Source organism: Cervus elaphus, chromosome 26 (genome assembly GCF_910594005.1).
Source record: "Cervus elaphus chromosome 26, mCerEla1.1, whole genome shotgun sequence".
Lineage (NCBI taxonomy): Eukaryota > Metazoa > Chordata > Mammalia > Artiodactyla > Cervidae > Cervus > Cervus elaphus.
The window spans coordinates 27,053,595-27,074,575 of record NC_057840.1 but is presented as its reverse complement, the minus strand read 5'-3'; the positions used below and the strand labels follow the sequence as shown (position 1 = coordinate 27,074,575).

Below are 20,981 nucleotides of genomic sequence, written 5' to 3'. Positions count from 1 at the left end.
GAAATTCCAAGGGAGTAAACTGGAAAAGGGAATGCCTACCCACTACAGTATTCTTGCCTGGAGAACTTGGTGGAGAGGTCCATGGGGTTGCAAAGAGTCAGACATGATTGAGTGACTGACACTTTCACTTCAAGCAGGTAAAAAGTAACAGAAAACACACAAACTTGGGTTTTCTAGATAATTCTTTCAAGTAGAAAGTGTAGGTCTTTACAGTTGATGGCAATGGAAATTTTCTCTTAGATAAGTATTCTCATAGAAGGTGTTTAAATTTTATAAGGCAAGTCTAAAGAAGGAAATATTAAATAATATATAAGGTATTTAACCCTGTCATGTTAAGCAACCGAGTTTGAGGTGCCTTTAACCTGAGCATCCATCTAGATTTTCAGAGGGTCAGGATGAATAAGGAGACATATGACCAAATCATACTACTTTCCTGGTCCTGTTGTTAAGAGCGAAGGGTTACTTCACTCCAAGAACACACAGCTCAGCATGTACAAAAAGCAATTCAGTGATAGTCTTGTTGCACACTAACTGGTCTTAGAACAAATGCGTAAACGCTTCAGCCAGGTATAAATGTGGCAAATATGAGTAAGAGCCATTGGAAGGATTTAAAAAGCAACTTTCTGACTTTGCCTACAAAGGCCCTTGGACTTGGTACACGGGTTTCTGTTTCTCCACCTGATTTCTATCAGGTGGCCGATGAAAGTTCTGTATTTGAATGAAACAAAACGCTCTTACTTGTTATCACAATTTACAAGTGTTCTTTCTTCTCCTGGCTCTTCACAGGTTAAAATCTATAGAATCTCATGGTGCCCTGGCCCTCTAAGTAGAGATGATGGGTGATTAACAGATCAGTGAAGGAAGTTAAGCTCGGGAGGGAATCTAACTGAAAACAATGGAAATCAATGAAGCCAGAGTAGACCCAAACATTAAGCGGCATTTACTTAAGTGATATTAGCTAATGGCTCCACTGAGTAAGTGGAGAATTGTGAGCTATTACTGACTTCCTCTCTCAAGTTCAAAAATACAAGAATGATCACAGACCCATACATTTTAAGTCTGGGCTGCTTAAGAAACCATTACAGGTTGAATTGTGTCCCCCTAAACTTCCTGTGCTGAAGTCCTAACTCTCAGTATCTTGGAACGTGATCGTATTCAGAGGCAACGTCTTTAACGAGGCAAGTGAGATTAAATGATGTCATTGAGGGCCCCTGATTCAGTATGACTGTGTCCTTCTAAGAAGGGGAGATTGGGACAGTGACACACAGAGGAAAAATCATGTGAAGATAGAGGCACAGGAGGCCATTTGCAAGCCAAGGAGAGAGACCTCTGAAGAAATCAACCCTGAGGACACCTGGATATCAGACTTGCAGCCTCTAGAAATGGGAAAAACTAAATTTCTATTGTTTAAGCCACTCAGTCTGTGGTGCTCTGCTATGGCAGCCCCAGTGCAGAAGCCTATAATGAGTCCTGTTTTCCCTCTGAGAAGTCTAACATAAGACCCATTTCTTTTGTGGTTAAATGTGATTTACATCATACTCACAACCCCAACAGGAAAGGCCAATACAGCCAGCATCCAGTCCCGGAGAGAGATGAGCTTCTTGAGCTGTCTTTCCTGTTCTTGGTTCCCACTTCCTCTAGTCAGAAGACTGGAAAGATCAGTCAGCACACAGATGCCAAAAAAGACAGCTTGGATAACCTGGAGGGAGACAATGATTGGTAGTAAGTCAATAAGACAGAAAGAGACCCAACCTTGAGAACAGCAAACCAGCTATATCTTTGCAACGTGACATAGGGTAAGAGAGGATGAGAAGCACATTTAAAGACCTGGCACTGAAAAAAGAGAAAGACTCAGATATTTACAGCTTGCTATCATAGGTGAGAAAATCCATCTTAAAACACTACTTCCATTTTTGCTAAGGACAAATGCAAAACATGCACGGGCAGAAACTGGTATCAGTTCTCAAAATGACATATCCCTTATTTTAAAACATCACATCTGTGGTTTAGTAATATTGACTAGTGCAATTTAACAAACATCTAAAAAGTGCAAAGAAAAAGATAAAGAAAAAGATCAATAATAAGTGAGACAATTAAGTCTGAATGTGAAGAAACCTTCCTACGATTTAATCTCTTAGGGTCAAAATTTTTTCTACCAAAGGAAGTGGTAGAAAGCTTCTAGTCCTTGAGTCACAGAGAAATCAACTGAATGCAATCATCAAGACTGAAGCAGAGCAATTTTCTGTTGTCAAACTTGAACTAAATGACCTCCATCTGAGTCTTCAATCTTTATGAAATAAGATCTTTCTGAAGTAAGGTAAACTTAGATACTCACACATTTTTCCCCAAAATGTACAACAACTTGTACATTCCAAAATCAATTACAAATTGAATTACTTACATAGCTATGTTTACTTGGACCATCACAGAGAACACTGAAATGCTAGAGCCCAGATATTCATGAAATTCCTGAGGGTAAAAGTGTTGGTGATCCAGAGCTATGAGTGAAGGCAAGCAGAATACTGTAACATAACTTGGCAGATGGTAATTCTAGTTATGCAAAGGGCAGAAAATATATTCCCTGGGCTCAAAGTCATACCCATTTAGCACCAAGAACAGATTCAGGGGAATTTTTCTAGTTCCATTTACAAGAAATAATTTACTGATGATGTATTTGTACAAGATACAATTTTGCTCGCTATGGTTAGAAAAACATATCAAAATAATTTTCTCAGTGAATTATCATCTTGGCAGTGGAATGAATCTGTGAAAGTTCTGTTCCTCATTGAGGCACAGGACAAAGTGGGCACAAGGACCCTCAAAATTACCTGGTTCTATCTCTTGGAAAAGCACAGACACACTCAATTTTGTTAACCATTCTGGTTAAATGTTTATCTAAGTCACGTGAAAAATTCCCAATAATGAAGATTCCATCACCAGGTAATACACTAGGCTCTTTTGAAATTAGCAAACCCTACTGTTATTAGTCATTCTTAGCCAGAATTGTGTTCTATTCTTCTTCATAACATAGCCTACTTTTGCCTTCAATGACTTAAGATTTCTTGCTTTTCTACAACCAGAAAAACCAGAGTGGGAGAAGCTAAGACGGACACATTGAGCATGGCACAGTTAAAAGTGTTGGCAAGAATCATGCTATGATGACCGGAAATAATTTAAATGACTCAGGGAATAATTTGCCACTTGGGAAAATTTTCCATTGCACATCTTAATGACTTTAGATGTTAGACCTTTCTGTCAACCCTAATGGGCTTTGAGAAATTGGGGGATAATACTGGGGAATAATAATCTCTATTACAATCTGGTGGTGAACATATTAAAAGGTGTCCTCCCTTATCAATAATCAGGGAAGTGCAAATTTAGATCACAATGAGATAGCATTTTTCTCATCCATGTAACTATTGACTACTGTAATTTAATTCTGACAGTCCCAAGGGTTATAAGGATGGAGAATAACCAGAATTCTTATGGTAGGAATGAAAATTGGGAAATCCACTTTGAAGAAAAACTGGCAGTGGCTAGTGATCTAAAAATTCATTTACTTTTTCATCTAGTGACTTCACTATGAAGTCACATCTACAAGAAAGTTAATTTCAGCATTCACTGCTTCAATAAATGAACACAATCTAAAATCTCTTAATAGCTGACTAGATAAATCATGCTACAGTCATACAACGGAATTCTAACCACACATCAATTTTTCACTCTCACAACAAAATACTAAACAACAACAAAGGAAACAAAAAATGCTGCATATTGACACCATTAAAAAAATTTCAAAAAATGCAAAGATAAATTCAAAGATGCATGCATATGAGGTAAAATGTGAAGAAACACATGTGATTAATAAACACTAAAATTAAGTACCTCTACAAGGAGGATGAGACTGAAAGAAGGACACAAGGGCCTCAACTCTGTCAGCATTTTATTTCTTAAGTTGATTATTGGGTATACGGAGGTTTATTATAGTCTTCTCTATATACTTCATTATTATGAAACATTTCCAAAAAACTTTAAGAAGAGTTGTTTTCTTACTTTTGGAATATAGTTAACTAGTTTCTTTCAATTCCCTTCCTTCCAAATCAGTTTCCTCTAGTTTTAAAGATCAGCTAATAGTAGCAGAATTTAGTGAGCTCCAACTCAAGTGAATTAGATGAATTTTAAAATTCCATGGTCAAGTAACAGGTACCATGTTTGTCTCCTACCATAAACTAGACATTTGTACTAAATATAGAAATCAATTTTTCATATATTGGGCTTTTCCCCTCTGTAATCAGCCAGAGATACCTGGTTTTTTTTTTTTTTTTCCATTTATTTTTATTAGTTGGAGGCTAATTACCTTACAATATTATAGTGGTTTTTGCCATACATTGACATGAATCAGCCATGGATTTACATGTGTTCCCCATCCCAATCCCCGCTCCCGCCTCCCTCTCCATCCCATCCCTCTGGGTCTTCCCAGTGCACCAGCCCTGAGCACTTGTCTCATGCATCCAACCTGGGCTGGTGATCTGTTTCACCCTTGATAGTATATTTGTTTCAATTCTATTCTCTCAGAACATCCCACCCTCGCCTTCTCCCACAGAGTCTAAAAGTCTGTTCTTTTTAAAGGGCTCACATGATGAGATCAGGCCCACTGTGAATAATTCTCCTTGGCCATATAAAGTAATATAATTAAAGGAGTGATCATACTCACAGGACCTTCCAAAACCCCGTGGGAGGAGATTATGCAGATGTGAATATCACTGAGGGTCATTTAAGAATTCTACCCCCCCATAAACACATTCTCAAGAGCCCAATTAGGATATATAGGTTTTCAAGTTCTGACCAATCAAACAGAGAGGCCTTATAGACTACAACAGGTCTTCAGTAGAGACCCAAGACACTTAATACTTAAACAGCAGTGCTAAGATGGCCCTGGAATAAAAGTGACTCTAGATCTAACCCAACAATACTTAAAAACAAGCCTCAAAGAAAAACAATCAGGCTGATATATGAATAACTTAAACACTTGCAAATATAAAATTCTATACTCCTTAAAGGAGGAGAACAAAATCCAAACATTTAACAATATCCAGCATCCAATCAAAAATTACTAGACATGCCAAGAAACAGAAAGTCCTTTAACCAGGAGAAAATGAATTAAATAAAAATAGGTACAGAAATGACAGAAATATTGGAATTAGAATACAAGAACATTAAACAACTAAATTAAATAAAGTCAAGAAGTTAAATGAAAACCATGAGAGAAAAAAATGTAAAGAATCAAACTGAACATTAAAAGTGAAGAAGATATTACCTGAAATTAAAAAGTCACTGCATGGGAATAATAGAAGATTAGCCGCTACAGAAGAGAAGATTTAAAATTGAATACACAGCAAAAATAAACTATCCAAAATGAATCAAAAGAAAGAAAAAAAACTTTAAAAATTAACAGAACCTCACTGAACTGTGAGAAAATATCAAGCAATCTAATATACATGTATTGGAGCCCTGAAGAAGCAAAAGGTCATGTAAAAAGAATCTGTGAAGAAATAATGGCTGATGTTTTTCCAAATTTATTGAAAACTAAACCCACACGTACAAGAACCTACAATGGAGCCCATACAAAGAAAACTACATAAGCATAGTGCAGTAAAATTCTGAAAATCTGTGAAAAAGAGGCAATCTTAACAGTCACTACAGAAAATGGCATCGTATACAGAAAAATAAAGATTAAAAATATCTCAGACTTCTAAAACAAAAAAAGCCAGAAAACAGTAAAATTATAGCTTTAAAGTTCTTAAGGGGGAAAAACCATCAAAGGTGAAAGATTTTTTCAGACAAATAGACAAATGGTGACAACAGACTTTCACTAAAAGAAATGTAAAAGGAATTGAGACTATGATACCAAATATAACTTCTAATTTAAACTAAGCAATGACAATTGCTAAAATAGTAAATATGTGGATAAACATAAAAGATTTATCTTCTGATTTGTTTTTTTTTAAAGACAAATGACTACTTAAGGCAAAAATATAACAATATATTGTGAGGTTTTAAACATATTTGGAAATAAAATTATGACAATCAAAGCACAAAAGATAAGAAGGGAGGAACAGAAGGCATGCTGCTGTTGAATTCTTAGTTACATGTAAAGTGGTATAATATTATTTGACAGAAGACAGTTACAAGTTAAAGATGCATATTATAAACCCTAGAGCAACCACTCAAAGAACGAAATGGAGATCTTTAGCTAGTATATTGGATTTCTGTGCTGAAAGACAAATAACCACAGACTTTAGTAGCTTAACACACAAATTATTAGTTTACGGTTCTTTAGGTCACAAGTCCAGGTGCATTTGTCTGGCTTCTATGCTCCGGGTACCACAATAGCAAACGTACAGTGCTGACCAAGTTGAGCTCTTATTTGGAGGTTCAAGAAAAGGATCTACTTTCAAGCCTTGAGTCTTAGCTCTTTTACACTATAAAGCCGAAGTTCACATTCTCTTGTTAGCTGCCAGCCAGAGTCACTCTCAGCTCCTTCTGTCTGCTCTCCGATCCATGTACAATGGCTCCCTCCATACTCAAATCCAGAATATCAATTACTCTTTATGCTTTAGATCTTTCTAAATCTCTCTTCTGTTTTCCTCTTCTGGCCTGAAAAAGCTTTCTAATTTTACGGGCTCATGTGATAATAAGGTCAGGCCCACATGGATAATATTCTTTCTTAAGGTCAACTGTTTGTATATCATAGTGTAATCAGAGGAGTTGTAGCTCATTCATTCACAGGTTCCCAGGATTAGAGTGGGACATCTTTGGGGGCCAATTTAGAAATTCTATCTACTATAAATAATAAACAAATACTAGAAATAAAATGGAATATTAACAATATTAAAGTAATCCAAAAGAAGTCAGAAACTGGGGAAAAGAAACAAAGAACAGATGACACAGAGAAAAAAACGTAAGATAGCAGACTTTAATCCAACAATGCCTATAATTACATTAAATACAAATGGTTTAAAGTTTCCAATTAAAAGGCAGAGATTGACAGATTGCAATTAAAAAACAAACAGCACTTCAAGTATAAAGATGTGGATTTGTTAAAAGTAAATGCCGCTATGAACACTAATCATAAGAAAAATGGAGCAGCTATATTAATATAAAAATAAGGTTTCAAGATAAGTGATATTACCAAAAATAAATCATGATAAAGGGATCAATTCACTAAGAAGGCATAATGATCTTAAATGTGTACTACCATAGTTGAGCTTCAAAATGGAGGGAGCAAAAATTGATTTAACAAAGGCTTAAATCGCTCAATAAGCTTTTTTAAAATAAATAAATGATTCACTTGTTCTTGGATAACAGATGCTTTTATGAAGATTTAAAGTGCAAATGAAAGGAGAGAAATAGAATCTCATATTCCAGAAGAGAAAAACAAAAGTTCTGCAAATATAAATGTAATAGTCTAAACATGTTGCCAAATTTAGAAGATTAATGGTATTATGAACCCTCATACACCTCTACAGCTGATTCCTCTTCTTAACCACTGGTGTTGTGTAACATAGCAGCCCTCTCATCATTACCTGGTGGCTGCCCCGTCACTGTCTGTAGGTCTCTCCAGTGGCTCTCCCCTGCTTATGACCACAATACGGCTGCCATGCCTTAACTGCTGTGGAAGACTTCCCCAACGAATGTGGAAATCAAAGAGAGGAGATACCACAAAACAATTTTCTCCCAATTTCCAAACAAGGGGAGACACAGAGGGATGTTGGGTATTGCTATCTTTTTTTTAACTTACACTGGTTAATACTCAAAAGATAATACCTAAAAATTATGGAACAGTCCATCATTTCCTGCAGAGAAGCAAGGACTGACTTTTGGTTATCTGTTCATTTAAGAAGCAGTTAGTCAATACTGTTAAACCATTTATATTTCTGCCACTGTTAAAATCTGACTTGCGCTGACAGCTAACAAATCACATTAGAGACATTTCACTCTGCTGCCTATATGTATCATGCTGTCCACTGCAACTTAAAATTCATGAAGTTAAGAATGTAAAAGTCACATGAAGATGCACAAGTGAATCTTAAGTAGGATTCCCTTGAAGCATTATTCAGCTCCAGCCATTCTGCAGAGCTGGCATTTTCAAACCATCAGCTCAGCATGACATACATATACACCATCTGGCTTTGAGTTCTTAGCAGGCTGCTTGATCTTATTATTTTGTATCATGTGTAGAAATGAAGTGGTCAAATGTACCATATCTCTCCAAGAAATATAAATAGAAATCTATCAGAATGGGAAAAAAACATCCCAAGATATTTTGCAGTCATTCCAGCATTTATTCCTCTAGAATGTTCTCTACTGTTTAATTCGTTCTGCATCTTCTGTCCAACCCCTCAACTCTCCCTGGCAGGAAATCACAGCTTATTTACTGAGTTATTTCATGTTTAAGATTCACTTCCACAAGTGTGGAAATGTACCCAAATTCCACTCATGTCTTCATCTTTCTTGACATGAGTATCTTTATTAAATTAACATTATTTTCCTTTTTTTCTGGAATGTACTAAACTATTACAATTCTGTTTGTACTAGAGAGCAAATTCATTAGACTTCTAACATTTATTCCCAAACATATAGGACACAGTTTATTGAGGATGGATTTTATTTCATTTCACTAGATCAACTTCAATTATCCCCAGTTACATGTAATTGCGCCAAAGCTATAGTCTCTATATCAGGTTATGTTATTACTTCAGTTGCTAATTTTTACATTTCTGAATAATTGGCCAAGTTCAGGCAAGAACCAAGGATGCACCAAAATAGGAAAAGTATAAGTAAGAAATGGAATCATTATTTGTATGAACTTTAAGACCAGTAAAGGTGTCTTGACCTTTGGGAATAAGATTCCTTGTTAATCAACATACTGCATTTTGCTCATATTTTGCTTTCATAAGATTAATGCAAAGAGTACCATAATGCTTGTTTTGAATATTTTGCTTAAAGTTAATTTTTAGACACAGCAGACAGAGGAAACAAGAAGATGGAACTCTGAGGGGTGGCAATGAAATTGGAGTGATGTGGATCATGGAATGAAGGAAAACTGTGGAGAGAACAGATGGAGAGAAGGCAGTGAGATTTATAGGTGTCATAAGGGAAGGCCTGGAGGAGTCCTCTATATGAGGACAAGAGCATTAATTAAAGGGGAGATGATAAAGAAGAAATGAAAAATCTATCTAAGCTCTTCAGTAATCAGAGGATAACATTATGTACATTCTAGTAATCCAGGAAAGAATGGAATAGATAGACAGATGGAACATGCCTATATAACATACATGGCATGTGTTGTTTGTGTAATTTCTCCTATGCAGAAGGGTGAATAACACATTTGGAGAAGTGGTATGAGCTGAAGGCCTTTCAGTTTCTTATACATCATGTGGTACTGTATAGTGAATAGTGAAAGTCACTCAGTCATGTCTGACTCTTTGTGACACCATGGACTATACCGTCCATGGAATGCTCTACGCCAGAATACTGGAGTGGGTAGCCTTTCCCTTCTCCAGGGGATCTTCCCAACCCAGGAATCAAACCCAGGTCTCCTGCACTGCAAGCAGATTCTTTACCAGCTGAGCCACAAGGGAAACCCAAGAATACTGGAATGGGTAGCCTCTCCTTTCTCCAGGGGATCTTCCTGATCCAGAATCGAACCAGGGTCTCCTGCATTGCAGGTGGATTCTTTACCAACTGAGCTATCAGGGAAGCCATGGCACTGTATAGCATAAACAGTTATTTTGTTTTTGGTTCATAAAACTTTCAGTGTAGTTCTCGCTCAAAACCAATCCATGGCAATAAATGTTTTCAATGAAGAGTGAATCTGAAGGAGTGAAATACCACGTTGAAAGAATATAAGAGCTACAAAATAGCAGTACCATAAAACACAATCTTCTAAGGGACTCCCCCTTCATTCCACAAATGTCTCACTTTTTAATAGTGCATAACTCCTTCTTATTATCAAGATCAAGAGTGAATACCAACAGTAGTTTGGCACCAAGGGACAGTGACTCACTATGAAATCAGATGAGTGAATTCTGCAAGGATTTCTTCACATGTGCCTCCAGTGGAGACATCTGAACATCTCTGGCAATTCTACAGAATGGAACCCATTGGTTACATGGAAGCCATCATTAGTTACAAGTTTGAATGCTACTCTGTAGAGAAACCAATGCATTAAAAAGCACCACAAGCTCTCTCTGCCTCCTCCATCCTCTGAGACTATCCATCAGACATAATGCCTGGTGAATTTTCTGCTGCTACCCTTGGAGAGAGTTAGCCTGAACAAGCCCAGATATTCCTCTTACTCTAATGACTGTAACTCTTATTTTTCTAAATCCGTCATTTAAGAGATGTGCTTCAAGCTCAAGTATTTTCAAGGAATCTTCACCACAAACATTTTTGAGGAGATGGACTCACGGCATCATCAAGCCCGTGGTTTTCAGAATGTGATTTAGAGTCCTTGCCCATGTACACAGACATTTACCTCATACTGCTCTATCTCATTACTGAAAATCGATGAAATCAGCCATAAGTCACCACTGGCAAGCAATCTATTCAGACAGAAAGAAAAATAAGCTTTTCCATCAGAAATAATGCACTTAGATAAGCTTCTTTGGAAAGGAAATCTTGTCCACAAAATTTGTTTACAAACATCACAGAATTGTTTTCAATAAGTAGCAAGGAGAGCAGTCATCTAAAGAAAGCATTGCATGCACTTCACACAGTAATGGGTGCAATCATTCCATGTTCTAGCAATATCCTGATAAGAGCACTGCAGAGTTCCTTCTGGGGCTTCCATTCTAATCTGCAAATAATGACAGAAAATTCCCCTTGGGTATTTTCTGTGCTCCACTGACATTAGAAGCTACCCCAAACTTTTTACAGGTTTAAAGATTTTTTTCAACTATTAATATTAGCATGAATCCTTTTTAATACTGGATTAAACACACTATTGACTCATTTAACAAATATTTATTGATTAACTACTACAAAACACTTAGTAAACTACTAATGCAGCAACACAGACTATTAAATGACCGTATGCTGTGAGGCAAATGTGAATGTACCTAGAAGTGTCTAACCTCTAACTTAGTGGCATCTGCATTTACTAAATGCACAGTAACAGTGCTGAACAGTTATTTAAAGAAAAAAGATGTATCTTTAATAACACAAATTTCTTTCAAAGTGCATTAATTTTCTAACACTGTAAAATTGGCTTTATCCAAATAAATGTTTACTTGTGCAGCAAAAATTATTTAAGTGCCAAACATCAGTTCAGTTCAGTCACTCAGTCGTGTCTGACTTTCTGCGACCCCATGAATCGCAGCACGCCAGGCCTCCCTGTCCATCACCAACTCCCGGAGTTTACTCAAACTCATGCCGATCGAGTCGGTGATGCCATCCAGCCATCTCATCCTCCGTTGTCCCCTTCTCCTCCTGCCCCCAATCCCTCCCAGCATCAGGGTCTTTTCAAATCAGTCAGCTCTTCGCATCAGGTGGCCAAAGTATTGGAGTTTCAGCTTCAACATCAGTCCTTCCAATGAACACCCAGGACTGATCTCCTTTAGGATGGACTGGTTGGATCTCCTTGCAGTCCAAGGGACTCTCAAGAGTCTTCTCCAAACCACAGTTCAAAAGCATCAATTCTTCGGCGCTCAGCTTTCTTTATAGTCCAACTCTCACACCCATACATGACCACTGGAAAAACCATAGCCTTGACTAGACGGACCTTTGTTGACAAATAATGTCTCTGCTTTTCAATATGCTGTCTAGGTTGGTCATAACCTTCCTTCCAAGGAGCAAACATCTTCTAATTTCATGGCTGCAATCACCATCTGCAGTGATTTTGGAGCCCAGAAAAATAAAGTCAGCCACTGTTTCCACTGTTTCCCCATCTATTTGCCATGAAGTGATGGGACCGGATGACATGATCTTAGTTTTCTTAATGTTGAGCTTTAAGCCAACTTTTTCACTGTCCTCTTTCACGTTCATCAAGAGGCTCTTTAGTTCTTCTGTGTGGATAGCAATAAACTCTGGAAATTCTGAAAGAGATGGGAATACCAGACCACCTGAGCTGCCTCTTGAAAAACCTGTATGCAGGTCAGGAAGCAACAGTTAGAATTGGACATGAAACAACAGACTGGTTCCAACTAGGAAAAGGAGTACGTCAAGGCTGTATGTTGTCAGCCTGCTTATTTAACTTATATGCAGAGTACATCATGAGAAATGCTGGGCTGGAGGAAGCACAAGCTGGAATCAAGATTGCTGGGAGAAATATCAATAACCTCAGATATGCAGATGACACCACCCTTATGGCATAAAGTGAAGAAGAACTAAAGAGCCTTGTGATGAAAGTGAAAGAGGTGAGTGAAAAAGTTTACCTCTTTGTTAAGAGTATTATAAAACCCCTGGGTTCGTGTAGCTTGAGACGGTATGATCCCAGAAAAAAATGAAAGGTCCCTGAGACATTTTAAAATTTCGTTAATAATACAGAACAATCTGACAATACCAAGTGAGGAAGATGGTGTGGAACAATGCTAAAGGGAGTATACTTTGGTTCAATCACTTTGGAAATAATGGCATTATCCAGTAAAGCTGAGGATGCATACACATTTTAGTGGTCTTATGCCTGTCTCCTGGTACCTAGAGTATGTAACATGAAATGAGATTGTTGTTTTAGGTATATGCTTCTGTCCTTTAGATAAGTATGAAATTTTTAAAAAGTCAAAAATGGTACTGTAATTTATTACATTAAGAAACTAAGAAGTACCTTGCAGTTCTCAATTACTCAGGTAACAAATTAAATACAACCATTACTTTCTTCACAAAGTTATCACCTTAAGTTTCTATTAGGAAACAAGATATTCTTATGCTTAAAAACAGAGTTGACCCTTGAACAGCACAGGTTTGAACTGCATGGTTCCACGTATACATGGATTTTTTTCAGTAGTAAATACCATGCTACTACATGATCTGTGGTTGGGTGTGCCCACAGATGAGGAACCTCAGATGCGAAGGGCCGGCTATAAAATTATACACAGGTTTTTCTACTGCATGAGGGTCTCTAACTCCCACCTATTCAAGAGCCAACAGTAACTTAACGGACACAATTTTGAGTCATAACTAAATTGGAACATGATTTTCTTGTACTTAGAAACTGGTGATAGAGCAGCTTCTCAGCAGGTATCTGTTTTACACATGGCAGCGTACACGCATTGATGCCACTTTCCCCATTCGTCCCACTTGCCCCATTTGTCCCACTTGCGCCATTTGTCCCACTTTCCCCATCGTCCCACTTTCTCCTTCCCCCATTGTGTCCACAAGCTCATACTCTGTATCTGCATCTCCATTCCTTCCTTGCAAATAGGCTCATCAATTCCATTTTTCTAGATTCCATATATATGCGTTAATATACGATATTTTTCTCTTTCTGACTTACTTCACTCTGTATAACAGCCTCTAGATTCAACCACATCATCATAACTGATTCAAATGCTATATACCACAGGGAGCAAAGCCTGGTGCTCTGTGATGACCTAGAGGGGTGGGATGGGGGCAGGGGAGGGACTCAAGAGAGAACTGACGTATGTGTAATTACGGCTGAACTGCATTGTTTTACAGCAGAAACCAACACAACATTGTAAAGCAACTGTCCTCCAATTAAAGAATAAATAATAAAAAATAACTAAATAAACCGGGACTTTAGATCATGCATTAAAAAAAGAAAAAAAAATGGTGACATTACACATTGGATGTGTAAGTTTATGCTAGGTTTTAATTTCATTGATTTTTTTTTAAGCAGGGTATGTTTAATACAAAGATTGATTAGGTTATCATAGGAGAGTAAGTATTACATGTACAGAGGACACTAGATGGTGCCCTGGGGCTCACGGAGAGCAGCCAAGGAAAGGAGAACTTGGAAGAAGTCCCCTACCCAAGGATGGGCCTCAGACCTCACTGAAGACAGTGTGCTGGCGGTCAGGGAGATGATGGAGGTACAGGTGAGCCTCTGCCAATGGGCAGGTGCACAGACGAGGTGAGTGACCATTGTGGGCAGGAGACCCGGAGCAGGTGGTGGGTGCCCAGGTCGGGGGGAGGGGCTGCAGGGCCTGCACATCCCCTGCCTGTAGCTGGGGCCGAGCAATACTAAATGTTCTTCTACCCACACGGCTGACCACCGGGACAGCAGCTGGAACCGGTAAGTGCCACCCCATCCTTCTGCAATGTCCCTTCCGTGTCCTTACTGAGTAAGCTCAACATCATCTCAGTGTAAAGGAGACATGCTTATTTTATGTCTTTTTTTTTTTAGGAGTAGGAGGATTTTATTTTTTTATTTTTTATTTCCATTTATTTTTATTAGTTGGAGGCTAATTACTTTACAATCTTGTAGTGGTTTTTGCCACACACTGACATGAATCAGCCATGGATTTACATGTGTTCCCCTTCCCGATCCCCCCTCCTGTCTCCCTCCCCATCCCATCCCTCTGGGTCTTCCCAGTGCACCAGCCCTGAGCACTTGTCTCGTGCATCCAACCTGGGCTGGTGATCTGTTTCACCCTTGATAGTATACTTGTTTCAATGCTATTCTCTCAGAACATCCCACCCTCACCTTCTCCCACAGAGTCCAAAAGTCTGTTCTGTACTTCTGTGTCTCTTTTTCTGTTTTGCATACAGGGTTATCATTACCATCTTTTTAAATTCCATATATATGCATTAGTATACTGTATTGGTCTTTATCTTTCTGGCTTACTTCACTCTGTATAATGGGCTCCAGTTTCATCCATCTCATTAGAACTGATTCAAATTAATTCTTTTTAATGGCTGAGTAATATTTCATGGTGTATATGCACCACAGCTTCCTTATCCGTTCGTCTGCTGATTGGCATCTAGGTTGCTTCCATGTCCTGGCTATTATAAACAGTGCTGCAATGAACACTGGGGTACATGTGTCTCTTTCAGATCTGGTTTCCTCGGTGTGTATGCCTAGGAGTGGGATTGCTGGGTCATATGGCAGTTCTAGTTCCATTTTTTTACGGAATCTCCATACTGTTCTCCATAGTGGCTGTACTAGTTTGCATTCCCACCAACAGTGTAAGAGGGTTCCCTTTTAGGAGGTATGCTTAAAAGGTTATGGAAGAGCAGGTGTTACAGGGTGAAATTCGGAGCTGAGAGACAACAGCTATCTCATTTAGCTCACCATGACTTGACTGATATTTTAAGAGCACTGCTGACAATACCGTAATTATTCTAATGAAATACTGAGAATGAGGGAAGGACATTTGCTTTTAGTTATTCAGACAGTCTGACCTGTCTCTTGACTTTGGGTCATTTAATTATTTTATGCCACCTTCTGCAGATGGTATATCAGGAAAAGATGATGGAGATATTATCATAACATTTTAAATATGATGCAACATTCAAAGTGGTCGAATTTGCTGCTACTTTGTGGTTGCTATTGTTTAGTCACTCAGTTGTGTCTGATTCTTTGCAACCCCACGGACTGTAGCCAACCAGGCTCCTCTGTCCATGGGATTTCCCAGGCAAGAAAACTGGAGTGGGTTGTCAATTTCCTTCTCCAGGGTATCTTCCTGACCCAGGAATCAAATCCTCATCTCCTGCATTGGCAGGCAGATTCTTTACCACTGAGGCACCAGGGAAGCCCAATTTATGGCACTTGTGTTAGATAGATAAGGCTGCAGTGAAAGACCTAAACTAAAATTTGCATGCATATTGAAAATTAACCAATCTTTATCATACCTTTCCTGATCGTATCTGAACTGTTTAAAATAACAGAAAGTACAAACCAATCCAAATGTGCACAAACCAGACTCAACCATGGATAAACAGAGGTATAAAAGAATAACATGCAGCAGGGAAAATAACGTACCTAGAGTTACAGAGATTAACACAGATGATCACACAAGTATAACACCGAAAAATAAAAGCAAGTCTTAGAAGACCAAAAAAGTATCACACCATTTAAATAAAGTTCTAAAAGAAAGGAAAAAAGAACCCACAACATCAGTCCAGGGACACACATGTGGTTAAACCATAAGGAAAAGCAAGACAATAATAATAAAATGCTACCTAGAGCCAAGTTTGAGTCTCCTTCTCCCTACCCCAGTATGCATTTTAGGTTATCTTTTGTTTTTCCCCCTGGATTCAAATGTAATAAAATCATCATTAGTGCTGCTATTTTATAAATGCCTAACTCTCTTGCAGGCACATGGGGGCAGAGTATGGTTTTTGTTCGATACTGTATCTCTAGAGATTGGCACAACATCTGGGGTGTAGTATTAACACACATCTACATTACAGAATTAATGACATCTAATTACAGAATTAATCACAGCGGCAAAGACAGCTGAGTAGAGAAGGAGGGCTGGCAGGAGGATGGCCAGGAGATGCAGAGGGCCCTGTTAAGAAGGTGACCGCGCAGCTATATTTCAACTGATCTGCACTGTTTATAGCGCGGCTTTCCCCACTCTCCAACAGTAGGGCATTCCTATGAAACCCTTCACAAGCTGAAAAGGGTAAAGCAGAGAAGCAATGGCCTTAGGACACATCACGCTAACAGATGCACAAAATAAACTGACATAAAGTGTTAAGCCACCATAGTTTTAAGCTGAGTGTGGTTCCCAAGGAAGGCGCTTGGTGACATCCCTGTCACTGCTCTGAAGCACATACGTTTCACTATAAAGCAGAAGCTGAACTCTATCTCTTCCTTTCATCTTTTTTTTTTCCATGTAAAAGTGAAAATCCTCTAGGGATTTCTTTCAGTTAGCAAAAAGATACTAATGTAGGTCTTTTATAATAAAAGCCAAGTGGGACACAGCAAGCTCTGGAAAATCGGGGGGCGAGGGAGGGGTACCTGCATTTGTTCCCAGTCGTGCCCGGCGCCCTAGTGAAGGGCGTGCAGATAGATCTCGTGGGCACGAGGGTCAGCAGGGAAAACCCACAAGGTGCTTGCTAGGACAGTGACGGTGTCCGGAGGTGAGTAACTAAAAAGCTAGATCACGGGGTTTAGAGTGGCTAGAGAAAAACACGGAGCGAGGAGAGTGACAGAGCATGAGGGTTTTTTGGGGGGCGGGGTGGTCACAGATCTAGTGGGAGCAAATAAACTGAATGGTGGGAGCCTGCGGTCCATGAATGACCTAGAGGTCAAGCTGTTCTCAGTGACCGTGAGATCCAATGGCAAGCAGCTCCTGCGAGGTGGTGATAAACGTCAGCAGAGCTGAAGAGAAAAAAATACCATGAGGAGTGAATTTCATGTACTAATGTGATTGTAAACTTTTGGGGCAAAAAAGAAAAAAAAAAGAAATTGGAACCAAAAATACAAAGAAGCATAGGTTCTAAAAAACTATCACAGATACTTTAGAAGCCTGTCAATTAAGTATATCAATATAAAATATATGTTTATAAACAATGAGTAGTAACTGAGTGCCTTACATCAGTAGAAATACAAAGAATGGCATTTTTCCTTTCACTTATGTTAAAGTAATTCGTCTTCTTTTGACCCCGCCACATTTCTGTTCTCATAGACACACAAAGTGTGTTTAAAAGCCAATAAACAACTCACACACACACACACACACACACACACACACACCCCCAATGGTGTACATGGACAGAACAATTAAAAAATGATAAATATATTCCACAAAGGGATAAATCTCACCACTTTTATTATGGGTAGAATAAGGAAGGAAAACCAAAAATCCTGTGGAGTTCCAGCAGATAATCATTTAAAATATTCATTTCTTCTTCAAAATACTATTCATCCAGGAACTTCTAAGAGACTCTAATTCAATACTATCCATTAAGAAATCAAAACACATTTAAAAGTATAAACTCAAGAAGAAATAACCTAAGAGTTCTAGAACCTCAGAAAATAAAAAAATACATATTTTATGTTGCTTCATAAGGTACATTAACTTTGAAAGCTAGCAATAATTTTCTCACCAGGATAACAAATAAATGAAAATAATCTGTTGTTGGTTAGAAATCAGAAAGTGAACTAACTTTTATATTAGGAAGCATACTAAAATTTATATCAAATTTTAAAGACAGCTAGGAAAGTCAACATTATGAAAAACTGTCTTGTCCAGGGTATAATAGACCAAATTTAGTAAAAAAAAAATTTTTTTTTAAACTATAAATTTCTAAGTGATTCCAAATAAGATTTTTCTGAGGAGTAGCTTTCAAAAATCAGAACCACTAAAAATAACTCCATTTGAAATAAATACCACGGGTTTTAGAAAAATAAAATGTTTACTTATGTTTCTAAGAGTTAAAACGTGAACAGTACAGCGTCAGCCACTTGCCAGTGAGAAAGCCCAAACTGTGGACCACACCGGAGTTGATCCTAAGAAAGTGGTTTTAATAGCTTCTCCAAGTAACTAGTTGTTAAGTTGCTAAGTCGTGTCCGGCTCTTTTGCGACCCCATGGACTGGAGCCCACCAGGCTTCTCTGTCCATGGGATTTCCCAGGCAAGAATACTGGAGTGGGTTGCCATTAGTGATATTTTAATGGCAATTCTGGTAGGTGAAGAAGGAAGAAAATAGGGGGTGGGGGAAGAAGGGAGGAAAATAAAGAATGTTAAATGATCTTTGGAAGAAAAGATTCATGGAATGTTGTCTCTGTCTGTTGGGCTCTGTAATAGAAGCACCATACACTGGGTGGCTTATAAAGTGAAATTCATTTCTTACAGTTCTACAGGCTGGGAAGTCCACGATCAAGGTGCTGGTGGATCTGGTGTCTGGTGAAGCCCTGCCTTCTGGTTCACAGACGGCGGTCTTCTTGCTGTGCTGTTAGAAGGCAGAAGGGTCAAGAGACTTCTGTGGGGTCTCTTTTGTAAGGGTATGATCTCATTCACTAGGGTTCCACTATCATGACCTAATCACCTCCCAAGGATTCCACCTCTTAATACCATCATCACCTTGAGGATTTTAACATATGGATTTGGCTGGAGCGGGGCATGGAACACAAAAATTTACTCCATAGAAAACGTAAAGTTGTAATAAGCGCACACATTCTGAAGGAAAAGTTTATATGCACACTTCATCCTTAATATTACATGGATGTCAAACTTAAGAGTCAATAACTCTCTTGATCAGGATGCAGTAGCTGAAGGTTAATGTTTCAAACTAGTAAATGCTAGAAGAAATGACGCAGTTGAGAATATGGGGTGGGCAAAGAAGGCCTAATCTAGCCATCTCTTCCATCCTAATTGACATCAGATGCTACAATTGAACTGGTATCTAGAGATGTTCACCAGATTATCTCAAATTTGTAGACTGACCATGAGGAAGCTTATACACACACACACACACACACACACACACACATAATATTTGCCTCAGCTATTGTTTCAAAAATCCATTACTGAGTACAGGACAAATGTTTTGGTCAATACACTTTTGTGACATCAAAATATCCTGCATCAAAAATCTCCCCAAATGCTGGATCTGAAAACTCTTCCTTCTTAGCGGCCTTCTCTTCCTTCCTTATGCTGTGATGGTGCGAATCGCACGCATCAGTGCACTGAGTAGGGTTTACGGAAAGGGATGAAGGTTTCTGCCCAAGACCCTTTATCCAGGTAGATGTCCCAGATCCCAAACACTGGAGGAAGAAGGGATAAGCCACTCAGATAACTAAGTTCGACGTGTTCCTGAGCTACTGCAAACACTTAATTGCTTATCTCTTTATCTTAAGTGAAGGCTCCACAGTTCTGGAAGCCCTACCTTCCATTGGGAGTATAAGAGGTATAGGGCTTTAGCATCATTCTCTTCCATCCACAGCATGTGTATCTATTATGATATTGACCAGCTGCCTGTGTGTTTTAGGTCCAGTGGCTGTTACCCATGCACAGAAGTGGGCTTTACTCCACTTAAGTGCTGTCCTAGACACAGATACCTCTTAAGAGTGTAGCATATTATGAAAGTTATTCCCTACTTTTGAATTGCTTAGTTTTCAAAATTCTTTGATTTAAACATATATGTGGCAAAGTTTATGATGTGTTTGATATTTAAACTGAGCACATATGGGAAAATATCTTAATGTCTTCTGATAGCCAGAATGCTTCCAGACATGAAGCATTAGAGATGTGCTAGTAACTGATAAAGACAAAGTGCTATGAAAATTCTTTCTTGGGAACACTCTCTAGAAGTTTCCTATAGAAGCACCTTTGGCAATGTTTTTACTTAGGTCTCTCAATTCCCTCTTTGTTGTAAACTCGTAACAGAATATTATGATTCAGTTACTTATTAATGTAAAGCAACATAAATGATAGATCTTAGGCTATGTCATTAAATTCGTTTCTTTGTTTAATTCATTTTTATTTTTTATTTTATTGTAGTAAGAACACTTAACATGAACTCTACCCTCATCAAAGTTTAAGGGTACCATACAATATTATTAACTACAGGCACAATGGTATAAAACAGGTCTCTAGAATTTATTCACTTTACGTAACTGAAACTTCATAACTGCTGATCAGCAACTCCTCATTCCCCTCTGCCCACCCACTAGCAACCACCATTCTATTCTGTTATCTGAGTCTGATTACTTTAGAAAGCTTGTATAAGTGGAATCATGCAATATTTGCCCTTCTGTAACTGGCTTTATTTCACTTAGCATAATGTGTTAAACTACTAAATTCTTTAAATTGAATAAATCTAGTCAGATGTGAAAATGCTCTCTACAGATACATGATGATAGAAGGCTGTTTACACAACCATTTTCTGGAAGGTGTCATTAACGTAGAAAAATTGGTCCTTATTTTAAGTCCATCAACAGGTCTGTCTTACCTTAATTTTGAAAGCACATTGTAAATAATGTATATCTCTATTTTAGTAATACTGTAATTGTGGACCCAAATCCTTTGGTGTTTTTCCAAATCACTGTGTTTTTAGGTAGTAAACTTA

At 38.2% G+C, this 20,981-nt stretch overlaps 1 protein-coding gene across 2 annotated transcripts in view; it reads right to left on the bottom strand.

Moving 5' to 3' along the window:
- AIG1 (androgen induced 1) overlaps window positions 1-20,981 on the bottom strand; it is a 257,134-nt gene that overhangs the window by 178,558 nt on the left and 57,595 nt on the right. For both annotated transcript variants that reach the window (XM_043888445.1, XM_043888444.1), the window contains exon 2: window positions 1,544-1,699. In XM_043888445.1, coding sequence (XP_043744380.1) covers window positions 1,544-1,699 — 156 coding nt within the window. The remainder of the gene's footprint in view (window positions 1-1,543; window positions 1,700-20,981) is intronic.